Genomic DNA, 24,469 nt, shown 5'->3' with positions numbered 1-24,469 from the left:
TGGCAGCTAGGCAGGTGGGGCTCAGACGGCAGCCAGTCCCCGCCCTATATCCAGGTGCTCACCCTCCTTTCCCAGTCCCAGTCTCCTTTGGAGGGTTTGGGCCCCATGACTAGTTCTGGACAACTGTCTGTGAGAGGAGTGACGGCTGCCGATAGGGGGACGGGTTGATTCAGACTTGAGGTGTCTTCTTGTCTCTGCTCCCTGCTGTGGATTCCGGCGGTGAAGCCCTAAAATGCGGCAGGGGAGTGGGTGGGGGTGGTCCCAGACCTTCATCAGACTTGATCAGTAAACTTTCTTGTGCTCAGCCACGGAGATGTGGGGTTGTTTGCTGAGGCAGCTTATGCTAACCGCCCGCCGCATATGGTCCTACTGTGATTTCTGCTTATAGAGGCCAAGTCAGTGGCTGTGATCACTCGGCTCCTAGGTGGGCAGAGCTGGAACCCACACCCAGGCCTGACTCACACGGCCGGTTTTTAGAAACTGTGCTTCCTTCACCTCATGACGGCCTGCCCTCAAGCTCTGCTATCACACTGATGATCTCAAGAAGACGTCCAGCAGGGACAGCCGGCTGAGCAGCTGGGACATTCAGAACTCTTGGCGGGTCCAGTGTGAAATCCTGCCATTCCGGATTGCACCAGGCACTTGCAACACTCGTCTTCCTTCTGCCAGTGCTGGTGGATCAGGACAAGCAAGACACAAGGGAGAAGCGACAGCTTGCCCCACCGTGGCAGAGGACTGTAGTCGGGACTGGAAACCTCCTTGTGCAGATGGGACGCACAAGGGAAGAATTCCCCCAGCGTCACTGCCTCACACTCAGCTCCTCCCTGCCTGGCCCCCAATCCAGAAAGGCTGTATTGCACACCATAAGCCTCAGAATGAGACTTATGCTTGAATCTCTGCTCTGCCACTTACTGGCTGTGTGACCTTGGGTAAGTCACTTTGCTTCTCTGAGCCTCAATTTGCTCATCTGTACGGGGGGGATACCAATATTCATTTCTCATGGGATGGACTAAGGCATTAGAGATAACAGATGTCAGGTGCTCAGCACCGTGCTTGGTACATGTAAGCTCGGTACGATCCAAGGCAGGCTCTCTTTCTCCTGAGGAAGATTAGGGGGCTACCAGAGGAGAGGGACTCAATGTATAGATTCACACCCAGATTGCTTGTGTGTTTATTTACAAATGGGAGACATACACACATAGATACATCTTGGGAACATTTCAGGAAACTTGGAGCTGGGAATAGCTCTTCGCTGTCCAGCTCTTGTCTGGGCTCCCTCCTGACTCAGACTGAGTTCTCTAGAAAACAGCTTCTGACACTTCCTTGCTGGGAAGCCTGTGGGTGCTGGGCTCTCACTGCCTCTCATGTTTAAATCTGCCTGTCTCACTGGGCTGTGGACAAAGGGCTGTGAACCTTGGCTCAGTCATTCACATCCAGGCCAAATTCTGGATACAGTTCTTTGGTGGTGACACCTCGGATCACGGCTGAAAGGAAAGAAAGAAGGAAGAACGCATGTCGCTTGGGAGGAGTGGAAGGGAGAATGGCCAAAGGCCTGACCTCCCCAGGACCCACTCCTGGGCCTCCCCGCTGCTCCCCTAGTTGGCTGACATATCCTCTTGCTACTCCTTCCAGACCCTACCACTGTGGGCTCTGCTTGGTCACCCCAAACTAGACTTACTGAACCCTTACCCCACTTCACAGAGGAGTCAAACAAAGCACCCTGGGACTCCACACAGAGCAGCTACAGCCACCTGCTAAAAAGGCAAATTTATATTTACATCGCACCTGGGAACTGCTGAAAACCCTCACTCCTTCGCCTGGCCCATGGGTCATGCCCTGGCCATTTGGTGGTGCCATTTCTCCTGCCCCCTCAAAGACCCTTTCTTCCTCCCAGGGTAAGGGGTCTCCTGAGAGGCCTATCCTGACCGCCTTAGCTCCTCCCTACCCACCACCCTGTTCAAACCTCAATATTCCTTTCCATCTCTGGCCTTTGTTTCCCTCATAACACTTAACACATTTTATAATTCCTTTGTTCATGTTCCTTTACTTACTGACCTTTCCCCACCCCTCCCCCAATACCAAAACCTAAGTCACATGAGAACGGGGTCCTTTAAGTAGGCTCACTAGGGTGCCCCAGACCCTGCAGAGCAGCGCAGAGCAGGTGCTCAGTAAATGTCACCTCAGAGGAGAGGCTGCTCTGTCCTCTCCAGGTCCCAGGCCGGGAAAGATGGGTCTCAAGCTGGGTTCCATCTCCCGAGAACTGATGTGCATAACCACCAGGCTACAGTCCCCTCACCTCCCTTTCTCCTTGGGGCCTGATCGCCCTCCTTTCTCCATCTGTATTTCCCTCCTCCTGTTGTCCCCTTTCCTTCCTTGGGACCCAGTTTCCACTGGAACAGAGAAGCCCTCCCCGCCACAGACTCCTGGATGCTGATGGGCAATTCTACAGGAAGTGCTAAACTCCGGCAGCGACCAGGCAGACGTCCCAGCCCCGCACCCTGTCCCACACAGTCACTGGCTGCTGAACGCTGGAGTGCCCACTGACCCCAGCCAGGTGACTGGACTGAGGCCATCCATGCCTTCGCTTCCTTCAAACCGGACTATCCTAACCAGCCCAGGCACACAGATGTCTGTACTTGGCCGAGCCCTCTGGATAGTGACTGTGTTCAAGGAAGAACAAAATACTCCTTAAAGTCACAGAGTCCCCCTTCTGTGATCTTCTGCCTCTGGAGCAAGTCAGCCACTTAAGGCTGAGTAGGCCCCAGAAGACCGGGAACCACAGCCCTCAATCTAGCAAGTAGGCAAGTTCATGTTCAAACCTGCCTGGGGCACTGAAGCAGGCTCTACACTTGAGGGAAGAAACCTCAGGGACTCCTGCAAGAGCTGTACAGCTGCACGGGGCATTCGGGGAGGGGGCCAGCTGAGGAGGATAGGAAGGCTGGCAAGTTAGAGGGCCAGGAGCAAAATCCAGACACCCGGGGGAACGCAGACTCCGTCCCTCCAAGCCCTGGTGCTCCTCTGGGGTCCTGTTGCTCACCTAGTTTGCCTAGAAGCATCTGGCCTACATCCTTGATGTCATTATACTCGTGGAGCTGGGAGATGTGGTCCTCCAGTTCATCCACACTGTAGCCTCTGGGGTGAGGGGTGGAGAGAGAGAGAGAGACTATCTTTAAGAAAGCTGAGGAGAGGGGCTCTCGGGTGGCTCAGTGGGTTAAGCCTCTGCCTTCAGCTCAAGTCATGATCTCAGGGTCCTGATATCCAGCCCCGCATCAGGCTCTCTACTCAGTGGGGAGCCTGCTTCCCCCTCTGCCTGCCTCTCTGCCTACTTGTGTTCTCTCTGTGTCAAATAAATAAATAAAATCTTATAAAAAATTAAAAAAAAAAAAAAAAGAAAAAAGAAAGCTGAGGAGAGAGACACCTGGATGGCTCAGTTGGTTAAGCGTCTGCCTTTAGCTCGGGTCATGATCCCAGGGTCCTAGGATCGAGTCCTGCGTCAGGCTCCCTGCTCAGTGAGGAGCCTGCCTCTCCCTCTGTCTGCCACTGTCCCCATCTGTGTTCTCTATCTCTCTGACAGATAAATAAATAAATCTTTATTAAATTAAACAAAAAAAAAAAAGAAAGCTAAGGAGGATCCAAGGTTCAGAGAGTAACAAGGCATCTATTTAAAGATTTTATTTATTTATTCATCAGAGAGAGAGAGAGAGAGAGAGAGCGCACAAGCAGGGGGAGCAGCAGGCAGAGAGGGAAGCAGACTCCCCACTGAGCAAGGAGCTGACATAGGACTTGATTCCAGGAACCTGAGATCAGGACCTGAGCTGAGGTGGCTCAGTGGGTTAAATGTTTGCCTTTGGCCCAGGTCCTGATCTCATGGTCCTGGAATCTGTGCTCAGGCTCCGTGCTCAGTGGAGAGTCTGCTTTCTCCCTCTGCCTGCCACTCCCCCTGCTTGTACTCTCTCTCTCTGGCAAATAAATAAGATCTTAAAAAATACACACACACACACACACACACAAGGGGCGCCTGGGTGGCTCAGTGGGTTAAGCCTCTGCCTTCGGCTCAGGTCATGATCTCGGGGTCCTGGGATCAAGCCCCACATCGGGCTCTCTGCTCAGTGGGGAGCCTGCTTTCCCCCTCTCTCTCTGCCTACTGTGATCTCTGTCTGTCATGTAAATAAATAAAATCTTAGAAAAACAAAAAACCACAAATGTTCACTAAGGATCTACTATGGACAAGACAGACCCTGCCCTCAGGAGGCAAATCTCCCTGTGCCTTGAGGAAGCAGTTCCCAGCCACATCGGTGCTATGTGACCCTGGCCACCGCAGGGGGATTCACAGATGGGCACATGGGTGGCTAGTCAGATTCCCCTCCTGCGTGAAATGCACATTCAAAGACTGCTCAGTCTGTGCCACCTGGCTGGAGCGAGGGCCGTGAGAAAGTCCAGGAGTTGGGGAAGAGCCAGCTTTCCCCAAGCCCTGGAGAGCCCACCTGTAGAGAGAGAATGGAGGTGGTGTGCAGACAGAAGCAGAGGCAGAGAAGGACCAGAAGCAGAGATAGAGATGGACTGAGAGAGCGATAACCTCTGCTCTGGACAGCTTTCCATTCCCTTGTTCCTGCTCCTCCTGGGTCTGACCACCCCCTACCCGAGAGAGGCTGCTGAGATACGTTGAATCCCTCCACAGGACATAGTTCTGGTTTTACACTAAGCTAGTGTGGCTGGGTTTCAGTTACCGGGCCCAGGTTAAAAGTTATCTTAAGCATGCTGAGGAACCCAAAGAGACTTACTCAGATATTAACTGGACGATCTCCTTGTCCAGCAGGTCCCTCTTTTCCTTCAGTTTCTGAATGTCAAGGTGCAGAGATTCCCCACCGGCCCCATCAGCCTGGCCAGACTTGGGAGATGGCCGCTGAGTGGCACACAAAGTCATTAGCCAGAGTGACCCATTATCCACAATTCAGAACCTACACATTGTTTTCAACAACCACTGCCCCACCTTCTGCTTGGTGACCAATACCCCCTACCCCCAATAAGATTACATTGCCCTGCTGCCCTTGGAATTAGATGTACCCCTCCAAGTTCTGGCAAGTGGAAGTTAATCAGAAATTATGTATGCAACGTCTGGGAATTGTCCTTCCAGCGAGAGGGTACGCCTTTCTCTGGCCTGTCTTCCTCCTCCCTGCTGGCTGGAATGTGGATGTAATCAAAGAGCTGAACAGTGTTCTGGGCCGTAGGTAGAACCATGTTGAAGGTGTAGTAGAACAAGACAGAGGCCTGGGTTTAGGCCACCATTATTTGGGGTTTTCTTTCAGTCCTAGCCACACCTAGACCTAATTAAAGGGCCCATCCTGGCCCCGAATCAGACCTCAGATGCTCAAGTCTGTGATGTCATTGGGCTTATAATTCCATTGGGTAACAATCCCCTTCCCCGGGGCTGCAGTTCATCTTTGCCCTCTCTGCCCCTAAATTATTCTGTTTTTCCTCCAGATATCTCCATTTAAAGCTCTACTCACATGTCATCAGGAAGGCCTTCGCAGACCACCCCGCCTAAAATGGTCACTCCTCAATAGCTCACTATTCTTTTGTCCTGATATTTTATAACACCCATCACCACTTGACATATACATTTCATTAATAATATTCTGTTCACAGTCAGCCTTATGCCCCGGAGTGTAAACCCCACGAGGGCAGGGACAGTGTTTTGTTCACTGTGTCCCCAACAGGGCCTGGCACATAGTAGACACTCAATAAAACGTGTCAGGGATGCCTGGGTGGCTCAGTTGGTTAAGTATCTGCCTTTGGCTCAGTTCATGATCCCAGGGTCCTGGGATTGAGTCCTGATTCGGGCTCCCTGCAAGCAGGGAGCCTGCTTCTCCCTCTCCCACTGCCTGCCGCTCTGCCTGCTTGTGCTCTCTCTCTCTGACAAATAAATAAATAAAATCTTAAAAAAAAACAAAAACCAGGGGCGGCTGGGTGGCTCAGTGGGTTAAAGCCTCTGCCTTCGGCTCGGGTCATGATCCCAGTGTCCTGGGATCGAGCCCTGCATCAGGCTCTCTGCTCAGCAGGGAGCCTGCTTCCTCCTCTCTCTCTGCCTGCCTCTCTGCCTACTTGTGATCTCTGTCTGTCAAATAAATAAATAAAATCTTAAAAAAAAATTAGGAAAAAAAAAAAAAAACAACCCAAAAACGGGGGCGCCTGGGTGGCTCAGTGGGTTAAAGCCTCTGCCTTCGGCTCAGGTCATGATCCCAGGGTCCTGGGATTGAGTCCTGATTTGGGCTCTCTGCTCTGTGGGGAGCCTGCTTCCTCCTCTCTCTCCGCCTGCCTCTCTGACTACTTGTGATCTCTGTCAAATAAATAAATAAGGGGCTCCTGGGTGGCTCAGTGGATTGAGCCGCTGCCTTCGGCTCGGGTCATGATCTCAGTGGCCTGGGATCGAGCCCCGCGTCGGGCTCTTTGCTCAGCGGGGAGCCTGCTTCTCTCTCTCTCTCTCTCTCTGTCTGACTCTCTGCCTACTTGTGATCTCTCTCTCTCTCTCTCAAATAAATAAATAAAATCTTTAAAAATAAATAAATAAATAAATAAAATCTTAAAAAAAAAACCCCACCAAAAACGTGTCAGATGAATGGGTGAATGACAAATAATTAATCAACTAACGACAAGCCTGAAAAAGTACTTTTAAGGTGAAGTACAGTGTGCCAAGGGAGTGTCTCAGCAACTGGACTGAGTCAGAAGTGGGGGTGAGGCTTCCCTGGGGGACCTCTACTCTAAAGGATGAGCAGGCACCACCTTGCTAAAGAGCTGGAAGGAAGAGTATTCCAGAAAGGGACAGTATAACCAAATGGCAAAGGCGGGAGAGAGCACGTGCCTCTGAGGGAATGAGAGTGGTTTCTGTGTGGGGTGGAACAGGTGAGGGAGGGGATCCTGGTGTTTTCAAAACCAACCACTTGTGGTGCTGTCAGCAAGGAGGAGAGACAGAGCCCATTGGGAGAGCCTGGGGTACCACCAGCAAATGCCAGGACAGGGTTTCTTCTTTGAAGCTTGGTGGGCAGGGAGGAAGAGAAGGGGAAGGACTGAGAAATGACCTGGAGTTTCTCAGCAGAACAAGGTCTGCTGGGGGAAGGTTTGAAGAGGGCTGGGGTGGATCAGCTACTGTTGGGGATAGAGGAGGGGCTGGGAGCAGCACCGACTTCCACGGTGGAGGGTGAGAAGGGAGGGGTGCAAAGACATACTCACAGGGGATCGGAAGGTCCCGTGGCAACTTTTGGAAAGTCCTGGCTGAGTCCTGGAGAGGAATCCGAGGGAAAAATGCTGATTGGGCCTAGAGTCGGCTCTGGGTGGAAAGGGGTGTGTGGGTGGGGTGGGAGGTTAGGAGTTGGGAAAGGGGTTAGTTATGGTCCAGTATCAGGGTAGGGATCCTCAAGGAAGGGGAGACTCTTGACAGGGGGAGTGTATGGAGGGCTAGATGGAGGTTTCCGGAAGTGATCTCTGGGATGGGAGAGTCTGGGGCAGGGCCATGGGGAGTCCGGAAGGGGACTATGAAGGGATGCCCTTTCGCCCTGCCCTCCGCTCCTTGCCTACCTCCGGAGCCCTGGGGTCCGAGGTCCCCGTCTCGGAGGAGTATGTAGTGCAGGAGGGTCCAGGGCGAGGGCGGGAGAGCAGCCCCTCAGGCCCGCCATTTTTTCGGAATCTTATGACGGAGGCCGGGAACGGTCAGCTAGGGAGATGTGCGCGCGCACCCCGCCACCTCAAGCCCCGCCCCTCCCTCGAGGTGGGCGGGGACAGCGGCTGCGCGCGCAGCTTTCATTGTGACTCCACCTGTCCCTTGGGGCCCGCGGCCGTCTGACCACGCCCCCTTTCCTTTCATCTTTCTCTCCGGCCAATAGGATTCAAGTATTGGGGCCACGCCCACCCAGCTGCTGCCTAGAATCTCCCGGTCCCTCCTTTTCTGGCTCAGTCGCACACCGGCGCTTTGACCAGCGGAAGCTATTCCGCAGTGGTTGACGGGATTTGGTGATGTGGCCCCCCCTTCCCTCCCCCCTTCCCGGGATGTCGGAAGAAACCCGACAGAGCAAATTGGCAGCTGCCAAGAAAAAGGTAAAATGTGCCGAGTCGCGGCTCCCTGACCCAGCCAAAGGCCTCTCCGACGGCCGGGCCGTGGCCAGAGTCTGTGCTGCCCCCGAGGCACACAGGGCGAGCCCCTCGGCGCCCCTTGGCGCTCCCCCACCCAAAGTCTTCTCAGCCAGTCCCGCCCCCCGGCAGCCCAGCCCTCGCCCTCGCCCGTCGCCCCTGGGTGACTTTGGGCCTGTGACCCCCGGGATCCTCTCTCCGGGCTTGACCCTCGCCTTCTGCCACCCAGAACTAGAGGACCGGACTCTCCTGGCCGGTCCGGGTCTCGGAGAACCTCGGTCCCGGCCCTGCTTTCCCCTCCCCCACCGCGGAGCGGCGACTCGGGCGTCGGTAGGGAGGAGTGGAATGTAGTTACGTCACAATCCCCCTCGGAACTGTCATTAGCGCCACGAGTCCGGTGTTTGATCTTACTACCCAGATTCCCAGTGTTTTCACACCCTTTCCGGTTTCTCGGGTCGCGGCACAAATATCCAGCTTAAAGGGGACTGGGGACTATGGGACCTAGGTGGAAGAGGTTTCAGGAGCCCTTACTCTAAGACTGTACCCCATCCTTGCACAACTGACTTAAGTGATCACGGAACGTTGATAACACCTTGGTGACAAGGGGAGAATGTGTTTTCTTTGGTATGGTTTCCTCCTAGGTTTATACTGTCCAGAAAGACTTTCACATTTTAAATCTAAATTCTCTACCTCACATTTTAATTCCCTGTGATTCTGGGACCAGAGTCCCCCTCAATCAGTGCTCTTTGGAGTGAGATCTGCTTATCCTCTGTGGAACAGATCTCTGGAACCTGAACTTCACAGGTGGGAATCTTCCCCAAATCATCATCTCAACATGGAGTTTTCTAAATGCCACAGGATAATATGGGACTGAAGTATAAGTTGTGCTTGATTCTCTTGAGGGAGAAAAGTCCTTTTATATTAATGTACCTAGGGATGACATTTGCATAGATTTGTAAGATGATAATAGACTTCTAGTGAAATGGTGCTTGGGTTGTCCACGTTCACTAGGTGTGGCCTTCATTGCCTTCTGCCATCAGGATACGTTAATGTAAAAGTTTGATAAGTACCAGTGTGCAGCTTTAACAGATGGGTAGGAAAGGACCCTAGATTACTCAGATGTTTACTTTTTCATCTCCACCTCTGGTTTTGCCTCTTGGCACTTGCTGATTTCATGGCATACCCCCAGAACTCAGAGTCAGAAGACTAGGTTTAAATTCCATTATTGCTCCCCCCCTTTTATAATGCCATGTTATCATTCCATTTCTGTGGTCACTGAGAATTACAGCACCTTGTAGGGCTGTTGATGGCATTAAATCAGATGGCGAATATAGGAGTATATCGTAAACTACAAAGTTTACGATATACTCCTATATTGGGAGTTGGGTGTGAATATAGGAGCTTAGAGTTCTCACTGCTTTTCTTTTCTGCAGTTGAGGGAGTATCAGCAGAAGAATAGTCCTGGTACTCCTGCAGGAGTAAAGAAAAAACGGAAGATCAAAAATGGGAGTTGCTCAGAAACAACAGCTTCTCATAGTTGTCACTCCCCTGAGGATGTGAGTATTGGCTGGCCAAACTCCTGGGACCAGGGGTTGCTCCAAGGGGAGAAGAGGGTGGTGGTTAAAGTTGTGGAAGAAGTGTCAGGTACAGGTTTGAGTCCTAACTCTCCCTTTGCCAGGGATAATGTCCCTGCTAGGGGTATATTTCCACATCAGGAAGATTGGGGTAATGTTATCTTACTTACACTTGTGACACTGGAATGAGATGGTTGTTTTTTTTTTTTTAAGATTTATTTATTTGAGAGAGAGAGGGGTGGGGGTGGGGGACAAAAGGAGAGGGAGAAAATCCTCAAGCGGACTTCCGGCTGAGCACAGAGCCTGACGTGGAGCTCCATCCTGGGACCCTGAGATCGTAACTTGAGGAGAAAGAAATCAAGAGCCGGACATTTAACTGACTGAGCCACCCAGGCCTGCTATAGGGCCTGGTGCAGGGTAAAGATTTGCTAAAGGGTAGTGGTATTTGATGTACTGATCTGGTGACTTTCCTCATCCCCGGCCTCAAACGGGAAGCCACACAGTGAGAGCAGCCATATGCCGTCACACTGTCCCTTTAGGAAGCACCGGAAGAGGCCCAGGGTGTAGCGAGGAGGGGCCCAAGCACTTGGGTTAGGTGACATTGACTTTTGAGTCCATCTTTGCCACCAGCTTGCTGGGCGACCTCAGGAAAATCACTTCCTCCCCTGGGTCAAGTGGCCTCATCCGTAAGAGGATATTGTTGGAGCAGATCTGTACCTTTCAGACTTCTAGCTGGAACCCCCTTTGTTTAATCAAACCCTTCCTCAGAAGTCTGATTTTTCGAAGGGAGATGGCATTCCTGTCAGATTCGTCCCCAGCATCCTGGGCCTGAGGAGCGGGTCTCATGAGTGTATTAAGAAAACTGCTGCATCGGGCCAGTGACTGCATTCTCTGTCTAGTTCAGGGGACTTTTCCCTTTGTGTACCTTGATTTCTGTCTCCAGCAAGACAGCCGGTGGCCGTTTGGGAAGGCGGCCCAGGCCATGGATTTGTTCCCTTCTCTCTTCCCTTCTTCCTTCCCTGACTCTCTCACCTCTCTCTAAGCCACTTTTCTCTCTCCCCTTGCCCTTGTTTCTCCCTTCTCGCCTCCTGTAGATTCAGGACATCCTGAAGGTGCTGGTGTCCGACCTTAACCGCTCCAATGGGGTAGCACTCCCCCCATTGGACAAGTGGCAGGTGAGGCAGTGCCAAGCTTCCTCTCTGGCTTGCTTTCTCCTGGCTGTGCATGCCCCAAGGCTTCTCTGGTTTGGGGGAGGCTATGCCTCTGGCTTATTTTGTGTTGCTTTCATTAAACCTCAGCCTGTTCATGTCTGCTTTTTCCACCTGCTTGGTTGGTTGGGTTGTTTTCCTTGCCCCACATCTTTTATCATCTTGAAGAAGGTGAGACACACCTTGACATTTAAAGGTAATTTGGAAAACCTTCCAGAGCAGGTGCGTGGGAGCTGGGCTTTTCGAGCCTTGGGTATCAATACCCAGCGGCATGTCAGACTCGGAGAGATTAAATAAAAGCAAACCTTCAGGCTTGCCCTTTGGGCTCCTGTCCCCAAAAGACCCAACAGACTGCGTAGCAGTTTGTGCTCTCTCTGAACTGGATGAATCCATTTTGGGTTGAGAGTAACTGCAGGGTTTAAGACAAAGGGAGCGTACATTACAGTTACAAGGTTCGAGGTCATAAGTGACCAGGATATCCCGCCCCTGTTCTCTTTTAAAAATCAGCTGGACACTCGGCTGTGTGTTCAGTGGGCCCTTGCTAGGGGAGGCGATTGGCTAGGTGCTCCAGAAAAGAGGTAAACCAGGTCGAACGTGGACTGAGGGAGGCCGACCCTACCGCAAGAAGCAAGGGTAGAATGTGGCAACGTTCCAAGTGCCCAGCTAAGGGTGAGGTTTGTTCTAAATGGACTCGAGACTGGTTTGAAGATTACAGGTGGGTAGCATTTATCCAGATGGAGAGTGGGGGGAAGTGGGAGCTCCGGGCAGAGGGAGGGAGGGATCCAGGTAACAGCCAGTATTATGAGCTCACAGAATGTTGCCTAGAGAGGGAGCCTTGGTGGGTTCTCTGGACATGATGTTCCCACTTTGTCCTGGGACACCGCCCAGGCCAGGGCAAGTAGGGCTGAAATTCAGCCCAGTCCTGCAAGAGATGGGCATGGGCAGAGGGTGGGCACAGAGCCCTGGATGCTGGTGTGAGAGCCTTTTACTCACTGGGACTGCTCAAACCCGGGGTATCAGGTCTGTCCAGGTGCTTTGACTCACCTTGTGGGCTCAGAGGAGCTGCTGAGGGGCATGGGGAAGGGAGCCCTGGCCTAGAGGACTCCTGAAGCTGGTATTTGCACTGAGTTCTAAGAACCTGTGCCCGTACCCCCCTGTTGTCCTGGAAACGAAGACCCAGATCCTTTTTGTGGTTTTTCAATCCTTTCTGTCTCCATGGCCATTTCCCACTTGTTTTCTGTTCCTGCAATGCAGGCTTGTGGTTATAGGATCCTGGACAGAGCTGATAGCATTTCCAGAAATGGGGACTCATGAAGAAATAAAATTTTAATGGAATGGGACCGTTGGGGGAGTGGAGAGTGATTTTTTTAAATACTCTATACTTTTGCTCTAAGACCTAAAATTGTGAAATAGCTTGGTTGATCATAGAAGTGTCGTGTTACATATATTTAAGTCCTCAGAAAATCACTTTTATTCCTTCTCTGAACATTCTTGGGTCTAGTGCTAGGGATCCATGGGACCCCAGGATGCCAGGAGGCACCCAGAGCTTGCCAGGGCCCAGGGCTGGAAGTGCCCACCTCCCCTAAAGTCTCAAGCCCGGCCAGCTGCTGAGCCCCTGCTGTTACCTGGGAGATTCTGTTGACCGGTTGGTTCCGGGGTCAAAGGTCACAGCCGGGACAGTAAACACGCAAATTGCTTGATTCATCCTCAGCTTCCCTGGCTCTGCATCACTAGCTCTAAGGAGGGCAGTAGGGCTGATGTCCAGAGAACATCCAGCCCTGGGTCCCTCTTCCTCCTGGCGCCGGCCCCGCTGGCCAGGCCTTGGCTTCCTAATGTGCTCCCCTCTTCAAACTCGAGCTTGGCAGCCATCTTCCCCACCTGTCTGCTCATTTTTGTACCTCATCAGACATTAGATCTGTAGAGCCAGATGTCACGCGTGAGCCCAGAAAGAGGCTGGGTGGGGCCCTGGTCAAGCAGGTGGGTCCAGGTGGGGAAGGGGGAGCAGTTTCTTCATGGCTCCTTGTCCCCAGTCCCAGGATTGTTCTCCAGGGTACCAGGAGTCAGAGAGGAGACCTCTTAGCTCTGGCTTCTCATGCTGGTTCTCAGTTGGGTAGCTATTTTGGAGCTAGGAGGTTGGGGTGGGCCGAGTGGCCGTGTTTTTCTTTTTTACCTGCAGGAGTAGGGTGAGGTTTCGAGTTTGGTAGCTTCTTTCCCAGAAAAGTCCCGAACTGGGCAGATAGAGCCAGTAGTGGAGGATAGGAGAGGGGAAGGGAGAAGAGAGCAGAGAGGAAGGAAGCAGATAGTGGTTGACCACGTCCCTTATCACCACCACCCTCTGCCTGCCAGGAGCCCAGGGCGAGGATCACTCTGGCATCCCCGAAGAGCAGTGCCTTCCTTCTCCCTGACTGGGCACCCCTGTTCTCCACCTGCTATGGCTGCCACAGGTCAAGAGCCTGATACTGTCCCTTGCCGAGCTCCATGGAGAACAAGGCCCCCACTTTCAGGAAGGAGGTCGCGAGACCCTGCTTGGAGCTTTGGCCGTCCAGAAGGCTGCAGAGCCGCCCTCAGCTCGGGCGAGTCACAGCCACGCTCCACAGTGGCTCTCAGCATGTGTGACCGTCCCTCTGACCCCAGCAACCCATGTCCTGCTCGCTCCGTACCCCCGCATCCATGGCAGCCGGGCGCCTTCTTACCTGCATGGCCCCCTAACCCCCTGCTCTGTTCTGTGACAGGCGCCCAAAGACCGCGCCACTCCTGCCACACCAACTATTGATGACACCGTGGCACCTGATGGTGTCCCTTCGCCTTGTGCTAGTCCCCTTCGTGTTACTAGCATGGCGTCAGTTCAGGTTTGTGCCTCACCCCACCGCCTGCCGCCCCACTCTGTGTCCACCCCCCACTCCTCCTCCTCAGAGGACTGGACCTGCTCTGGGTCCTCTTCCCCTTTCTTCAGGTAACTTGGTTCCTCCCGGAGGACTGAGGTGGGGGAGGCCAAGACCAGGTCTTTCCTTGAAGTTTGGGAAGCTGGCAGGTTGCCTCCCCACCCCGCCCCTGGGTGGTCTTCATGAGCAGCTGAGTAACAACCTCATGTGTTTCTTCCTGAACAGAGTCACGATGCAGAAAATGGCCCTTTCCTTACGGATGAAAACGAGTGAGTATCTCCTATAGGGCCAGCAGCCCCTAGGCCGAGGGAGTCGGGACAGGCTACCGCCGGCCACCCCCTCTTTCCCATTGAACCTCCTGCACCCCTGACTCCCATGTTTGTCCCCAGATGTCTGTCATCTACCGAGAGCCTGCGAAAACTTTCTCAGCAGCTCAATGGTCTTGTGTCTGAGGTACCCCAGAACTTGAAACCCAAGGGAGACGGTAGATGGTGGGGAATGTGACAGAAAGAAACAGAGGTAGAGGTTCCCAAGAGGGAGGGAAGAGCCTGGGAGCAGCTAGCTTGCTGGGCAATGTTCAGCTTGGCATGACTCCTCTGAGTCCTTTTTTTTTTTTTTAAAATTTTAAAAAGATTTTATTGAATTATCTGACACAGAGAGGGAACACAAGCAGGAGGAGTGGGAGACGGAGAGGCAGCCTCCTCACTGAGCAGGGAGTCCCATGCGGGACTTGATCCCAGGACCCTGGGATCATGAGCTGAGTCAAATGCAGATGCTTAATGGACTGAGCCACCCAGGGGCCCCCTTTGAGTCCTCTTTGAAGCTCCCCAAACTGAAGGGGTTGGACCTCGAAGCTGGTTACATCCTTTGATCCCTCTGTAGGAAGCACAGAATGGGAGCCACCTGGGAGGGGGCCATGGAAGGGGAGATAAGAACCAGAAGGAGTTGGCACAAAGGGCTTAGGCAGATCGGTTTGCGGCTGACGGGCAGGTAGCGGAGTCAGAGGGTTAGGGAACGGGGAGGGGAGCAGAGCGTGCCTCCATGTGCGCCGTTTTGTGCCTCCTAGTCTTCATCCTATGTCAATGGAGAGGGCCTGTCATCTGCTAATATGAAGGATCTGGAGGTAAGTGGGTCTGGACCGTGGCCCAGTGACCCTGCAGGCCAGCCCCCCTCCCCACCTCCCACGGCGGGGGCTGGGTGCCCCGCTGCCAGCTGAGATGGCCCAGACAGCCCCCAACCCTAATGACTGCTCTCTCTACCTCTCCCCGCCCCCATCCTCCTCCTCCTCCTCCTCCTCTGCATGCGCCTCAGAGCCGGTACCAAGAGCTATCACTAGCCCTGGACTCCAGCAATCTAACAAACAAACAACTCAGTAACAAGATAGAAGAACTGGTAAGAGTCCAGTGGGGTCCCCTGGTTCCACGCTGCCACTCTGGGGCTCCAGTTTCTCCCTGGGGCCCTGAAGAAAGGGGCTGGGGGCCCCTGGTGCCAGGGGAGAATGGGGTGCCCGGGGGCCTAAGTCTCCGTTGGAGGGACCCTGGAGCACGGAGCATGCAGCATGGCTCTCTGTGGCTGCCGCCTTCGCCTCCTCTCTGTTCTCCAGACACCCCTGCTTGAGCCCTCCCCGTACTTGCTCCCGGGGCTCTTGCTTCCCAGAGGAAGCACTGGCTTGACCCGTGCACTCCAGCCCTGACTCAGCCCCTCATTTGCTCCATCTTTCAACTCAGACCAGTCACCTTTCCTCTCTGGGCTTCAGTGTCCCAAGGAGATAGAATTAGAGGTGGCCGAGGTCCCTTTTGGCTCAGAAAATCAGGTCCTTCTCATTCAACAGAACCTGGCCTGGGGGGGAGGCGTGCTCAGTAAATATTTGTTGAATGAATGCACCCCCGCAACCACAGGCTGACAGAAGGGTAGTCTCACTTCTCAGCTCCCATTTCTAGACGTTCAGGTCCTTGTCTTTTCACGGGCATCTGGATCCAGACTCTCACTTGAGCAAAGCCACCTGAGACCCAAAGTCTCTTTCCTCGGGAGCTTGAGGACAGTGTGTCTGTTCTTCTCCCTGTAAACTTTCCCTTTAAAACCCATTCCCAGCCCTTGCCCATCCTCCATCTTGGTGTGGGGAAGGTAGCAAAGGCCGACAGACTGAGTTACCTTCCTTCGACTCTTCCCACAGAAGCAGCAAAACCAGGACTCTTTGGACCAACTGGAAAAAGTAACGTGATTTCTTTGTCTGCTGGTCACGTGGCAGATGGGTTTGGGGAGGGTTCAAGTGTAGATGCCCATGCTCATCTGGCTCCCAGCCTGGAGGAATAAAAGGCCCCCTCGTCCCCTACCCCTTCCCCACCCCCTGGCCCCTCTCCAGTGCCCCCCAGCCCCCCAGGATCTGGCCACGTTGTTGAGGCTGTCCTGGGCCGTGGGCGGCATTCTGGGAGCACGTCCTTTCCGGTTTCATCTCTGCCTCCTCCCAGTCAGCCATGTTGTGTCCTTCCTGCAGGAGAAGAAGGAGTTTGAGCAGAAGCTTGCCAAGGAGCAGGGCTCTCTAAGGGAGCAACTGCAGGTGCGTGGAGCTGCGGTCTGTCTCCTGCCCCCCCCAAGGAAATGCTTCCTTCCCTCCTCTTCAGCACCCCTCTTCCTTCTCTCCCGAAGGTTCATATCCAGACCATAGGAATTCTGGTGTCTGAGAAGACTGAATTACAGACAGCCTTGGCGCATACCCAGCAGGCAGCCAGGCAAAAAGCAGGTGGAAGTCCAGGCGCCCTCCCATCCCCCAGCCTCACATGTTGGCGGGCCTTGGGTGGGATTCCTTCTTGGGTTCCATTTTGAACTCTGTCATTCCAGGAGAATCTGAAGATCTTGCTAGTCGTCTGCAGTCTTCTCGCCAGCGCATCGGAGAACTGGAGCGCACCCTGTCTGCCGTCTCCACGCAGCAGAAACAGGTGGAGAGGGTGAGTCCATCATCGGACCCATCCACTCAAGGGGCAGCTTCCCTGGCAGGGGAGGGGCCCAAAGGTCCCTTCCACAAGATGGAGTATATATATATTTTTAAAGATTTTATTTATTTATTTATTTGACAGGCAGAGATCACAAGTAGGCAGAGAGGCAGGCAGAGAGAGAGGAAGGGAAGCAGGCTCCCTGCAGAGCAGAGAACCCGATGCGGGGCTCCATCCCAGGACCCTGAGATCATGACCTGAGCCGAAGGCAGAGGCTTTAACCCACTGAGCCACCCAGGCAACCCCCCCCCCTTTTTTTTTTTTCAAAGATTGTATTTATTTATTCAGGACAGCACTTTTACTTATGTTACCATTTGTGGAGGAAGGGACACATGTATGTAATAGAAGGTGTGTGAAATGATTTATAAAAACCCAGGGAGAGGATCAGGGTAGATGGGAGGACCTGTCACCTCTGTGCCTTCTGAGTGCTGGGCCTATGACTAGAGCATTCAAAAAGGAGACAGATCACAGTGCAGATTTAATTCCATTCTTTGTATCTGCTCCCCACCGCAGGGAGGAAATGTGGTTGAAGAGTCAGGCAGACTGGGTGTTTAATTCCCACTCTGTCGGGGATCGCAGGCAAACGACTTCACCTGTGACACTCTGTGCTCACCTGTAAAACAGACAGAGCCAGGCCTGCCCCATGCAGTGGTCGTGAGGCTTGAACGCGATCCTTAGCCTGGTGCCTGCTGGTGCCCTTGGGGAAGGGTCAGTCATGATGCTCCTTGTGACGGACATTGATGCCACCTGCTCTGTCTGGGCCTCCGCTGGCCAGCGGTGAATCTGTCCCACCCTTCCCAAGCTCTTGGCTGTGGCGAATGGAAGCGTGGGCTTGAAAAGGCTTTGAACAAAACGTGAAGGGTGGTTGTGGCGTGGTTAGGGCTGCTGGTAGTCTGCCTGCTGCACCCTCCCCCGGCCGCCACACCTGACCTCCCCTTTCTGTGTTCGCAGCACAACAAGGACCTAACCAAAGAGCGAGATGCCCTGAAGCTGGAGTTATACAAGAACAAGTAGGATGGCGGGGGGCTGGGCGGTGGGAGGGGTGCAGGAGCTGGGGGAGGGGGTTGGCTGGGTTTGGACAGGTGGAGAGCCGGGCTCTGGGCCCAGCAGTGCCACCAATGCAGGCCATGGCTTCAGGCCACTCAGGTCTTCTCTCTGGCCTGCCCCTGGGGACTCTCGTGCCCTGGGGTCCCTTCCGATGTCCCCATTCCGTGGCTCTGTGGCAAGTGTGGCGGGTTGATCACCAGAGGGCTCCTTTCTGTTCTGTACTCATGTCTTTCCTCGCTGCCTGTGGCCACAGCAAAAACACCGAGGACCTGAAGCAGCAGAACTCGGAACTGGAAGAGAAGCTTCGGGTGTTGGTGAACGAGAAGGCGGGCATGAAGCTCAAGATGGAGGAGCTGCAGAAGAAGCTGGAGATGTCAGAGCTTCTGCTGCAGCAGGTAAGGCTGGAGCTGCAGGGAGCCCAAGCCCCACCCATCGGGGTCACGGGCCGCCTCCAGCCACGAGCTGCAAGGTCGGCATCCTTGTTCTGGCCCTGCTGTAGAATCCTGCTCCAGACATTGATCAAACTCCACACATCAGGACCCAGCCCAGATCTGTGGAATCAGAATCTCAGGGATTTTTTTTTTTTTTAAGATTTTATTTATTTATATGACAGAGATCATAAGCAGGCAGAGAGGCAGGCAGAGACAGAGAGAAGGGGGAAGCAGGCTCCCCACTGAGCAGAGAGCCCGATGCAGGGCTCAATCCCAGGACCCTGGGATCATGACCTGAGCTGAAGGCAGAGGCTTTAACCCACTGAGTCACCCAGGCGCCCCTCTCAGGGATTTTTTTATTTGGTTTTTCAAAGTGTTCTGGGTGCAAACCATTGTTGCATAGGTGTCAGGCACAAGGCTAGCCCATGAATCCTCCTGCTTCCTCTTGGAGGGTGGGCCACCAGGGTCAGAGGCTCCCCTCGGTCAGGGTTTCTTCACACTAAGCCATACTCTGCCTTCAAGTTGCTTCCCTCGTTGGGGCTCTCTTCCCTCCCGATCAACACAGGAAAAATCTCGTCTCTTTCCCAAGACAGACCTTCTGATACTGGGGGGGTGGGGCAGCCTGTGTACAGATTCCTTGTGGCTCCCTCATCTTTTCCAAGCTACACGGACCCAGCTGGGGCTCATGTGGTCTGTCACCCTCCTGATTGCTTTCTCCTGGATGGGACCTGATCTGTTAGGGCTCCTCTTATGGTCAGTCCCCCAGAGCGGAACAGGAGTCTCCAATTGGGTCTAGCCTGGGCAGCAGACAGAGCTCTGTACCCATCCAGCCATCCAGCTCCCCATCCATTCAGCGAGTGTTAATGGAATGTCCCTCTGTGGCCCATTCCTGTGATGCGCAGTCTAGTAAGTGGGCCTGCTAGCGATACAAAGTGAGACCTTGAGGTTGCCCTGAAGTTGGTGGACGCCTGGACTCTGTGACCCGACCACCCCTGGACCAGTGTGTAGCCTTATTCACTCTAGCCAGGAAAGGATCTGGAAGGATACACATCAGGTCCAGGGGGGTCCTGGGTGCTAGAGGAACAGTGAATATTTAGTTTCAGAAAGCCTCTGGGTACAGTCCTAACAACGTGAACACAGAGATCTTTGTCTATCCCAAGTCGTTATGTTATCCCAGTTCATACATTACCCCAGCTCAGACCCTTTTGCAGTGGGGGGGCGGTTTGCATGGTATAGCGTGGGCTCCCCACATCTAACAACCTCGTCTTTCATGCTCCAGTTTTCTAGTGAATCGAAACCCCACGATAGCAGCCAGGAATTACAGCAGGCCCTAGAGGAGCGGGCACGCCTGGAGGCCCGTGTGGGGCAGGTGAGGCCTGGCAGACCGAGGCGGGTGGAAGGAGGATGACCCCAGGTGCCCAGGAGCTGGTGAGGCTCAGGGACAGCCCCTGCTACCTTTCTTGCCTCTCCCTGCAGCTGAGCGATTTACTGAAGCAACTGCAATTTGAAAGAGACCGTTATGTGGAGAACCTGAAGGAGGACAGTGCTTACTGGCAAGACAAAATGCGGCAAATGTCGGAACAGGTGAGATGCGACCTTCAGGCCCCGCCCCGCCTTAGACAGGTCACTTGGTCTTTCCCGGGCCTCAGTAAAATGGGAATCCTGTCACTTGCTGTGGGCAGCCCAAGATGGCTGTGTAGTTTTTACAGGGGTGCGCTGGGGGGGAGAGGGCATTGGTCCTCCCTTCCTGCCCCCCACATGGCCCTCCCCCTGTGCTTTGCCAGATGCACAGACTGAGGGATGAGAAGGAGCACAGCATGTGTCAGGTGCAGGAACTGGAGGCCAGCGTGGCCGAGCTGAAGAAGCAGCTAGGTAAGCCAGGGCTGGACGATCTGGGAACAGGACCGGTGGCAGAGGGCTGGTCAGTGTGCCTGGGAGTGGCCCCAGGGGCACGGACAGATGGAAGGGGCTGTGGCCGAGGGAAGGAGGGCTATACCAGGAGTTGGCCAGGCTGGGTACAGTGCCCACTGGCAATCAGCCAGAGTTGTCTTGAGCACGAAAACCTAAAGAACTCTATCCGGAATGTCCTAGAAAGAGCCTGTCCCGTGAGTGTGAGGGCACTGTTAGCCAGGAAGCCCAGGTTTGGGGTGACGAGGCCCAGGGAGGAGCTGTGAACCAAGCAGAGGGGTTTCGGAAGGCACAGAGGTGAGAGGCCCCTACCGTGCAACCCCCCTCGTCCCCCCAGTGGTGCCTCCAGCCCCAGAGCCCCCAGCCGGGCCCTCGCAGGAGGAGCAGCGGCTGCAGATGGAGGCGGAGCAACTACAGAAGGAACTGGAGACCCTGGCGGGGCAGCTGCAGGCCCAGGTGAAGGACAACGAAGGTCTGAGTCGCCTGAACCAGGAGCAGGAGCAGCGGCTGCTGGAGCTGGAGCGCGCCGCCGAGTGCTGGGGGGACCAGGCTGAGGAGCGCAAGAGGATTCTGGAGACCATGCAGAGCGACCGCACCACCATCAGCCGCGCGCTGTCCCAGAACCGCGAGCTCAAGGAGCAGCTGGCTGAGCTGCAGGACGGCTTCGTCAAGCTGGTGTGCAGCCCCTCCCTGGCCAAGCCCTTTGGTGCAGGGCGGGACACCGAACCCCTCTGGGCCTCTGTTTCCCCAGCTGTAAAATGGGGTTTGGGTGGGGGGTAAGGACCCCATGTGACACGGTCCCCGCGAAGGCACGCTGTGAGCCAGAGAGCCCCGCTCAGATGAGCCACGGGAGGCAGATGTCACGTTCCAGGGCCCCAGGCTGCCCCGGGTGGCCGCTGACTCTTCCCCTCTGTCCAGTCCAATGAGAACATGGAGGTTACCACCGCGCTGCAGACAGAACAGCACATCAAGAATGAGCTGGCCAAGAGGCTGGGCCAGCTTCAGGAGAAGCTGGGGGAGCTGAAGGAGACAGTAAGCCCCTCGCCCTGGCAGACAGACACCCGCCTGGAGGGTGGTGGGAGGCTTGGCCAGGACAAGGCAGCTCCAGCCGGCGGGGGTTGGGGAGGGCACAGGACTCCCAGATCCTTCCCAGCCTGCCTATGGCAAGGCTGCTTGTTGCTCCCCGTTCTCTGACTTTCCGAAGTGCGTAGCCCTGGGCCCGAAGGTCGTCGCCCTGGCTAGAGACCCCGAGCCCTTTAACCAGAGAGCAAGAGACCATGTGCCGAGGGCAGCTTCTCAGATTCGGCCCTGGGTGCCGCCCCTAGTTCCACTGGTCACTATTCTGCTTCTCACCTCCGGGCTTCGGTGTCCTTAGTCTAAAAGGGAGATTAGCAAGCCCCCTCCCACCCCCCCCCACCACCTGACTTCCCCAGCCTGGGCTCCGAAGTCTCAGTTCCGGGGTCTTCCTGCAGGTGGAGCTGAAGAGCCGGGAGGCCGAGAGCCTGCAGCAGCAGCGTGACCAGTACGTCAGCCACCTGCAGCAGTATGTGGCGGCCTATCAGCAGCACGTGGCTGCCTACCAGCAACTGGCTTCGGACAAGGAGCTCCTGCAGAGGCAGGTCCTGGTGCAGACCCAGCTCATGGACCGGCTGCAGAGCGAGGATATTGAGGTCAAGGTGGCGGCCGAGAAGGCCCGCCAAGAGTTAGAGGAGACCCAGGTGAGGGCGTTCGAGGGCTCGAGGGCTGGGCCCCCAAGGGGAGGGCCTGCCACCCCTGTGTCCCTCCTCACTCTTTTCTGGCCCCTCAGGGACGCCTGGAAGCTGCCACCCAGCAGAACCAGCAGCTCCAGGCCCAGCTGAGCCTCATGGCTATGCCTGGAGAAGGTAGGTGGAAGCACCCAGGGGAGGAGGACAGAGCCCAGGGAGGAGGGCGACTTTAGTGTATGAAGGGATCTTTAGGACAGGGATTCCTTCTCCTTCGGGGGGACGGGCTGGCCCAAGGTCACACAGGGAGGTGGGCCGGAGCCCTCCTCAAGCTTTTCTCCCTGGCCCACTCCACCTCCCCTCTTGGGTTGTCTGAGGACCACCCCCCACCGGCTGCCCCAACAGGAGACGGACTGGACGGTGAGGAGAAGGACGAGGCGGCTGCCCCTCCGAAGCTGAGCTTGCCAGAGGGCCTGGATAGCCGAGAGGCCATGGTGAGTGGGCCCCCGTTGTTGCCCCTTCCTTCCCTGTCCCCGCTTAGTGCTTCCCTCTGTGGTCCCCCCACACACTGGGGCACCCTCCTTACCCCTTGGTCTGCCTCCTTTGACTTCTCTTGACCCCTGACACCCCTGGGAGCCAGCTGTCAGCTGTCGCTCCATCCTTGAAGCCCAGACTTGTGCCCGCTGGGAAAGGCCAGCAGAGGAGGAGCTCCCACCACCCCCCTGTCCTCTGCTCATCCTGAGCAGCACCCCCCCCACCACAAAAGCACACCTGCATGTCTTGCCCGCAGGTGGCATATTTTAACTCGGCCTTAGCCGGTGCTGAGGAAGAGCAGGCCCGGCTGCGAGGGCAGCTGAAGCAGCAAAAGCTGCGTTGTCAGCGCCTGGCTCACCTGGTGGCCCCCGGCCAAGAGCAGGAGGCAGGTGACAAGGCCCCCGGGAGCGGGGGCGACAGTGTGCCTGTGGAAACCCACCAGGCCCTCCAGGAGGCAATGGACAAGCTGCAGGTGAGCGCCTCTCCTCGGGCTCCAGCTCAGCCTGGCAGGGTGGGGGGCCCCCCAGGCCGCTGCCAAACCCTGACCCCTGACTCCTCTGGGCGCAGGGCCGCTTCACGGCCCTCATACAGGAGAAGGTGGATCTGAAGGAGCGGGTGGATGAGCTGGAGCATCGGTGCATCCAGCTTTCTGGAGAGACGGACACTATTGGTGAGCGGCAGGGCTGGTGCCAGAGGCGGTGGGGAGGAGCTCCGCCATGGCCCCCCGAGCCTGAGCACGTGCCCCTCTGCCCGCAGGAGAGTATATTGCCCTCTACCAGAGTCAGAGGGCCGTGCTCAAGGAGCGGCACCGGGAGAAGGAGGAGTACATTAGCCGGCTGGCTCAGGACAAGGAGGAAATGAAGGTGGGGGACCCTGAGCAGCCCCAGGAGTGGGGCGGGGCGGGGGTGGGGCTCACAAGGGTGCTCAGCCCCTCTCCCTCCAGGTGAAGCTGCTGGAGCTGCAGGACCTGGTGCTTCGCCTAGTCGACGAGCGTGACAAATGGCAGGGCAAGTACCTGGCCGCTGCCCAGAACCCTGCTGGGGAGCCTGCTGCGGCACCCCCAGCCCGAGAGCTTGGTGATGCCAATGGCCAGGGCGGTGAGTAGAACCCTCAGGGCGAGCGGTTTGGGGGGCGGAGGTGGGGAGAGCTGGCACAGCACTCAGAGCCCTGCCTCTCTCCCTCCTCCCCACCCTGCCCTGAAAGATACTCAAGAGGTGAACCTGGCCAACGAGGAGAGTGTGGCACCTCCCCAGGGAGAGGCCCTGCCGGGCCGCAGTGCCCCCAAGAACCCTACTGCACAGCAGATCATACAGCTGCTGCGAGAGATGCAGAACACCCAGCAGCGCCCAGGCTTGGGCAATAACCCCTGCATCCCTTTCTTCTACCGGGTTGATGACAACGACGAGGTGAAGATCATGGTGATCTAAGCCCATCGCCAACAAGCAACATCTGAAGCAATGGGGCTGGGGGCTCTGCCCCCACCCTGTCCCCGCCACCCTATCCTTCCTTCATGTCCCCGCCACCCTATCATTCCTTCCCAGGTACCTTTTTTTCCCTACACTAGCAAGATAGAACCCCTAAAAAGGGATATGATAAGCCCCCTAATGGGGAGAAATAGGTGCAGACCCCCTTGCCACCTAGGCAAGAGCTGTATTTTATATCTGGACTCTTCGTGGTTCCAGAAAAACAAAGAGCCAGAGGCTCAGCAAGTTAGTTTATTTATAGGTATGAAAAGCCCCCTAAAAAAAAAAAAAAAATAAAAAAAAAAAAAAAAAGAAAAAAAAGAATTAAAAAGAAAAAAAAAGAATAAAAAGAAAAAAAAGAAAAAAAGAATTAAAAAAAGAATAAAAAAAAAAAAAAAAAAGAAAAGCCCCCTAATGGGGAGAAATAGGTTCCAGAAAAACAAAGAGCCAGAGGCTCAGTAAGTTAAATAGTTTATTTATAGGTATGAAAAGCCCCCTAAAAAATAAAAAAATAAAAAAAAAAGAAAAAGGAAAAAAAAAAAGAATAAAAAAAAAAAAAAGAAAAGAAAAGCCCCCTAATGGGGAGAAATAGGTGCAGACCCCCTTGC

At 54.9% G+C, this 24,469-nt stretch overlaps 2 protein-coding genes across 5 annotated transcripts; one reads left to right on the top strand and one right to left on the bottom strand.

The window, feature by feature from the left end:
* Positions 1 to 1,143: 1,143 nt before the first annotated feature.
* On the bottom strand, positions 1,144 to 7,709 carry SWI5 (SWI5 homologous recombination repair protein). 2 transcript variants are annotated; one of them, XM_032865987.1, is made up of 6 exons: positions 7,573 to 7,709; positions 7,228 to 7,276; positions 4,782 to 4,903; positions 3,038 to 3,132; positions 1,690 to 1,754; positions 1,144 to 1,484 (listed from the first exon to the last, which is right to left on the bottom strand). In XM_032865987.1, the coding sequence occupies exons 1-5, from the start codon at positions 7,668 to 7,670 to the stop codon at positions 1,696 to 1,698; spliced, it is 423 nt and encodes a 140-aa protein (XP_032721878.1). In that variant the 5' UTR covers positions 7,671 to 7,709; the 3' UTR covers positions 1,144 to 1,484; positions 1,690 to 1,695. The 2 variants fall into 2 exon arrangements, with proteins under 2 accessions (XP_032721878.1, XP_032721877.1); XM_032865986.1 differs by lacking the exon at positions 1,690 to 1,754 and having other exon boundaries at positions 7,573 to 7,696.
* A 270-nt stretch (positions 7,710 to 7,979) lies between these two features.
* Positions 7,980 to 24,155, top strand: GOLGA2 (golgin A2). 3 transcript variants are annotated; one of them, XM_032865965.1, is made up of 27 exons: positions 7,980 to 8,088; positions 9,555 to 9,674; positions 10,790 to 10,870; positions 13,636 to 13,752; positions 14,011 to 14,054; positions 14,175 to 14,238; positions 14,852 to 14,908; positions 15,097 to 15,177; positions 15,959 to 15,997; positions 16,280 to 16,342; positions 16,432 to 16,525; positions 16,624 to 16,730; positions 17,727 to 17,785; positions 18,076 to 18,217; positions 19,533 to 19,622; positions 19,730 to 19,837; positions 20,038 to 20,125; positions 20,499 to 20,836; positions 21,080 to 21,193; positions 21,634 to 21,879; positions 21,969 to 22,044; positions 22,270 to 22,358; positions 22,655 to 22,870; positions 22,966 to 23,068; positions 23,155 to 23,261; positions 23,342 to 23,495; positions 23,602 to 24,155. In XM_032865965.1, the coding sequence occupies exons 1-27, from the start codon at positions 8,008 to 8,010 to the stop codon at positions 23,823 to 23,825; spliced, it is 3,102 nt and encodes a 1,033-aa protein (XP_032721856.1). In that variant the 5' UTR covers positions 7,980 to 8,007; the 3' UTR covers positions 23,826 to 24,155. The 3 variants fall into 3 exon arrangements, with proteins under 3 accessions (XP_032721856.1, XP_032721855.1, XP_032721857.1); XM_032865964.1 differs by having other exon boundaries at positions 9,555 to 9,677; XM_032865966.1 differs by lacking the exon at positions 10,790 to 10,870 and having other exon boundaries at positions 7,981 to 8,088; positions 9,555 to 9,677.
* Positions 24,156 to 24,469: the final 314 nt, after the last annotated feature.

The sequence above is a fragment of the Lontra canadensis genome, unplaced genomic scaffold (assembly GCF_010015895.1).
Source record: "Lontra canadensis isolate GAN:19392208 unplaced genomic scaffold, GSC_riverotter_1.0 scaffold30, whole genome shotgun sequence".
Taxonomy (NCBI): domain Eukaryota; kingdom Metazoa; phylum Chordata; class Mammalia; order Carnivora; family Mustelidae; genus Lontra; species Lontra canadensis.
The sequence above is the reverse complement of the archived record's forward strand: the minus strand, read 5'-3'. Positions and strand labels throughout refer to the sequence as shown.

Excerpts from the sequence above, each read along its gene's own strand:
- GOLGA2 (XM_032865964.1), top strand. The coding sequence starts at position 8,008 with ATGTGGCCCCCCCTTCCCTCCCCCCTTCCCGGGATGTCGGAAGAAACC. Across the intron at positions 10,871-13,635 it reads CCCCATTGGACAAGTGGCAG|GCGCCCAAAGACCGCGCCAC; the intron begins GTGAGGCAGTGC and ends GTTCTGTGACAG. Across the intron at positions 17,786-18,075 it reads CTGGAGTTATACAAGAACAA|CAAAAACACCGAGGACCTGA; the intron begins GTAGGATGGCGG and ends CTGTGGCCACAG.
- SWI5 (XM_032865986.1), bottom strand. The coding sequence starts at position 7,670 with ATGGCGGGCCTGAGGGGCTGCTCTCCCGCCCTCGCCCTGGACCCTCCT. Across the intron at positions 4,904-7,227 it reads ACGGGACCTTCCGATCCCCT|CGGCCATCTCCCAAGTCTGG; the intron begins GTGAGTATGTCT and ends TGTGCCACTCAG. Across the intron at positions 1,485-3,037 it reads GATGCTTCTAGGCAAACTAG|CCGTGATCCGAGGTGTCACC; the intron begins GTGAGCAACAGG and ends CTTTCCTTTCAG.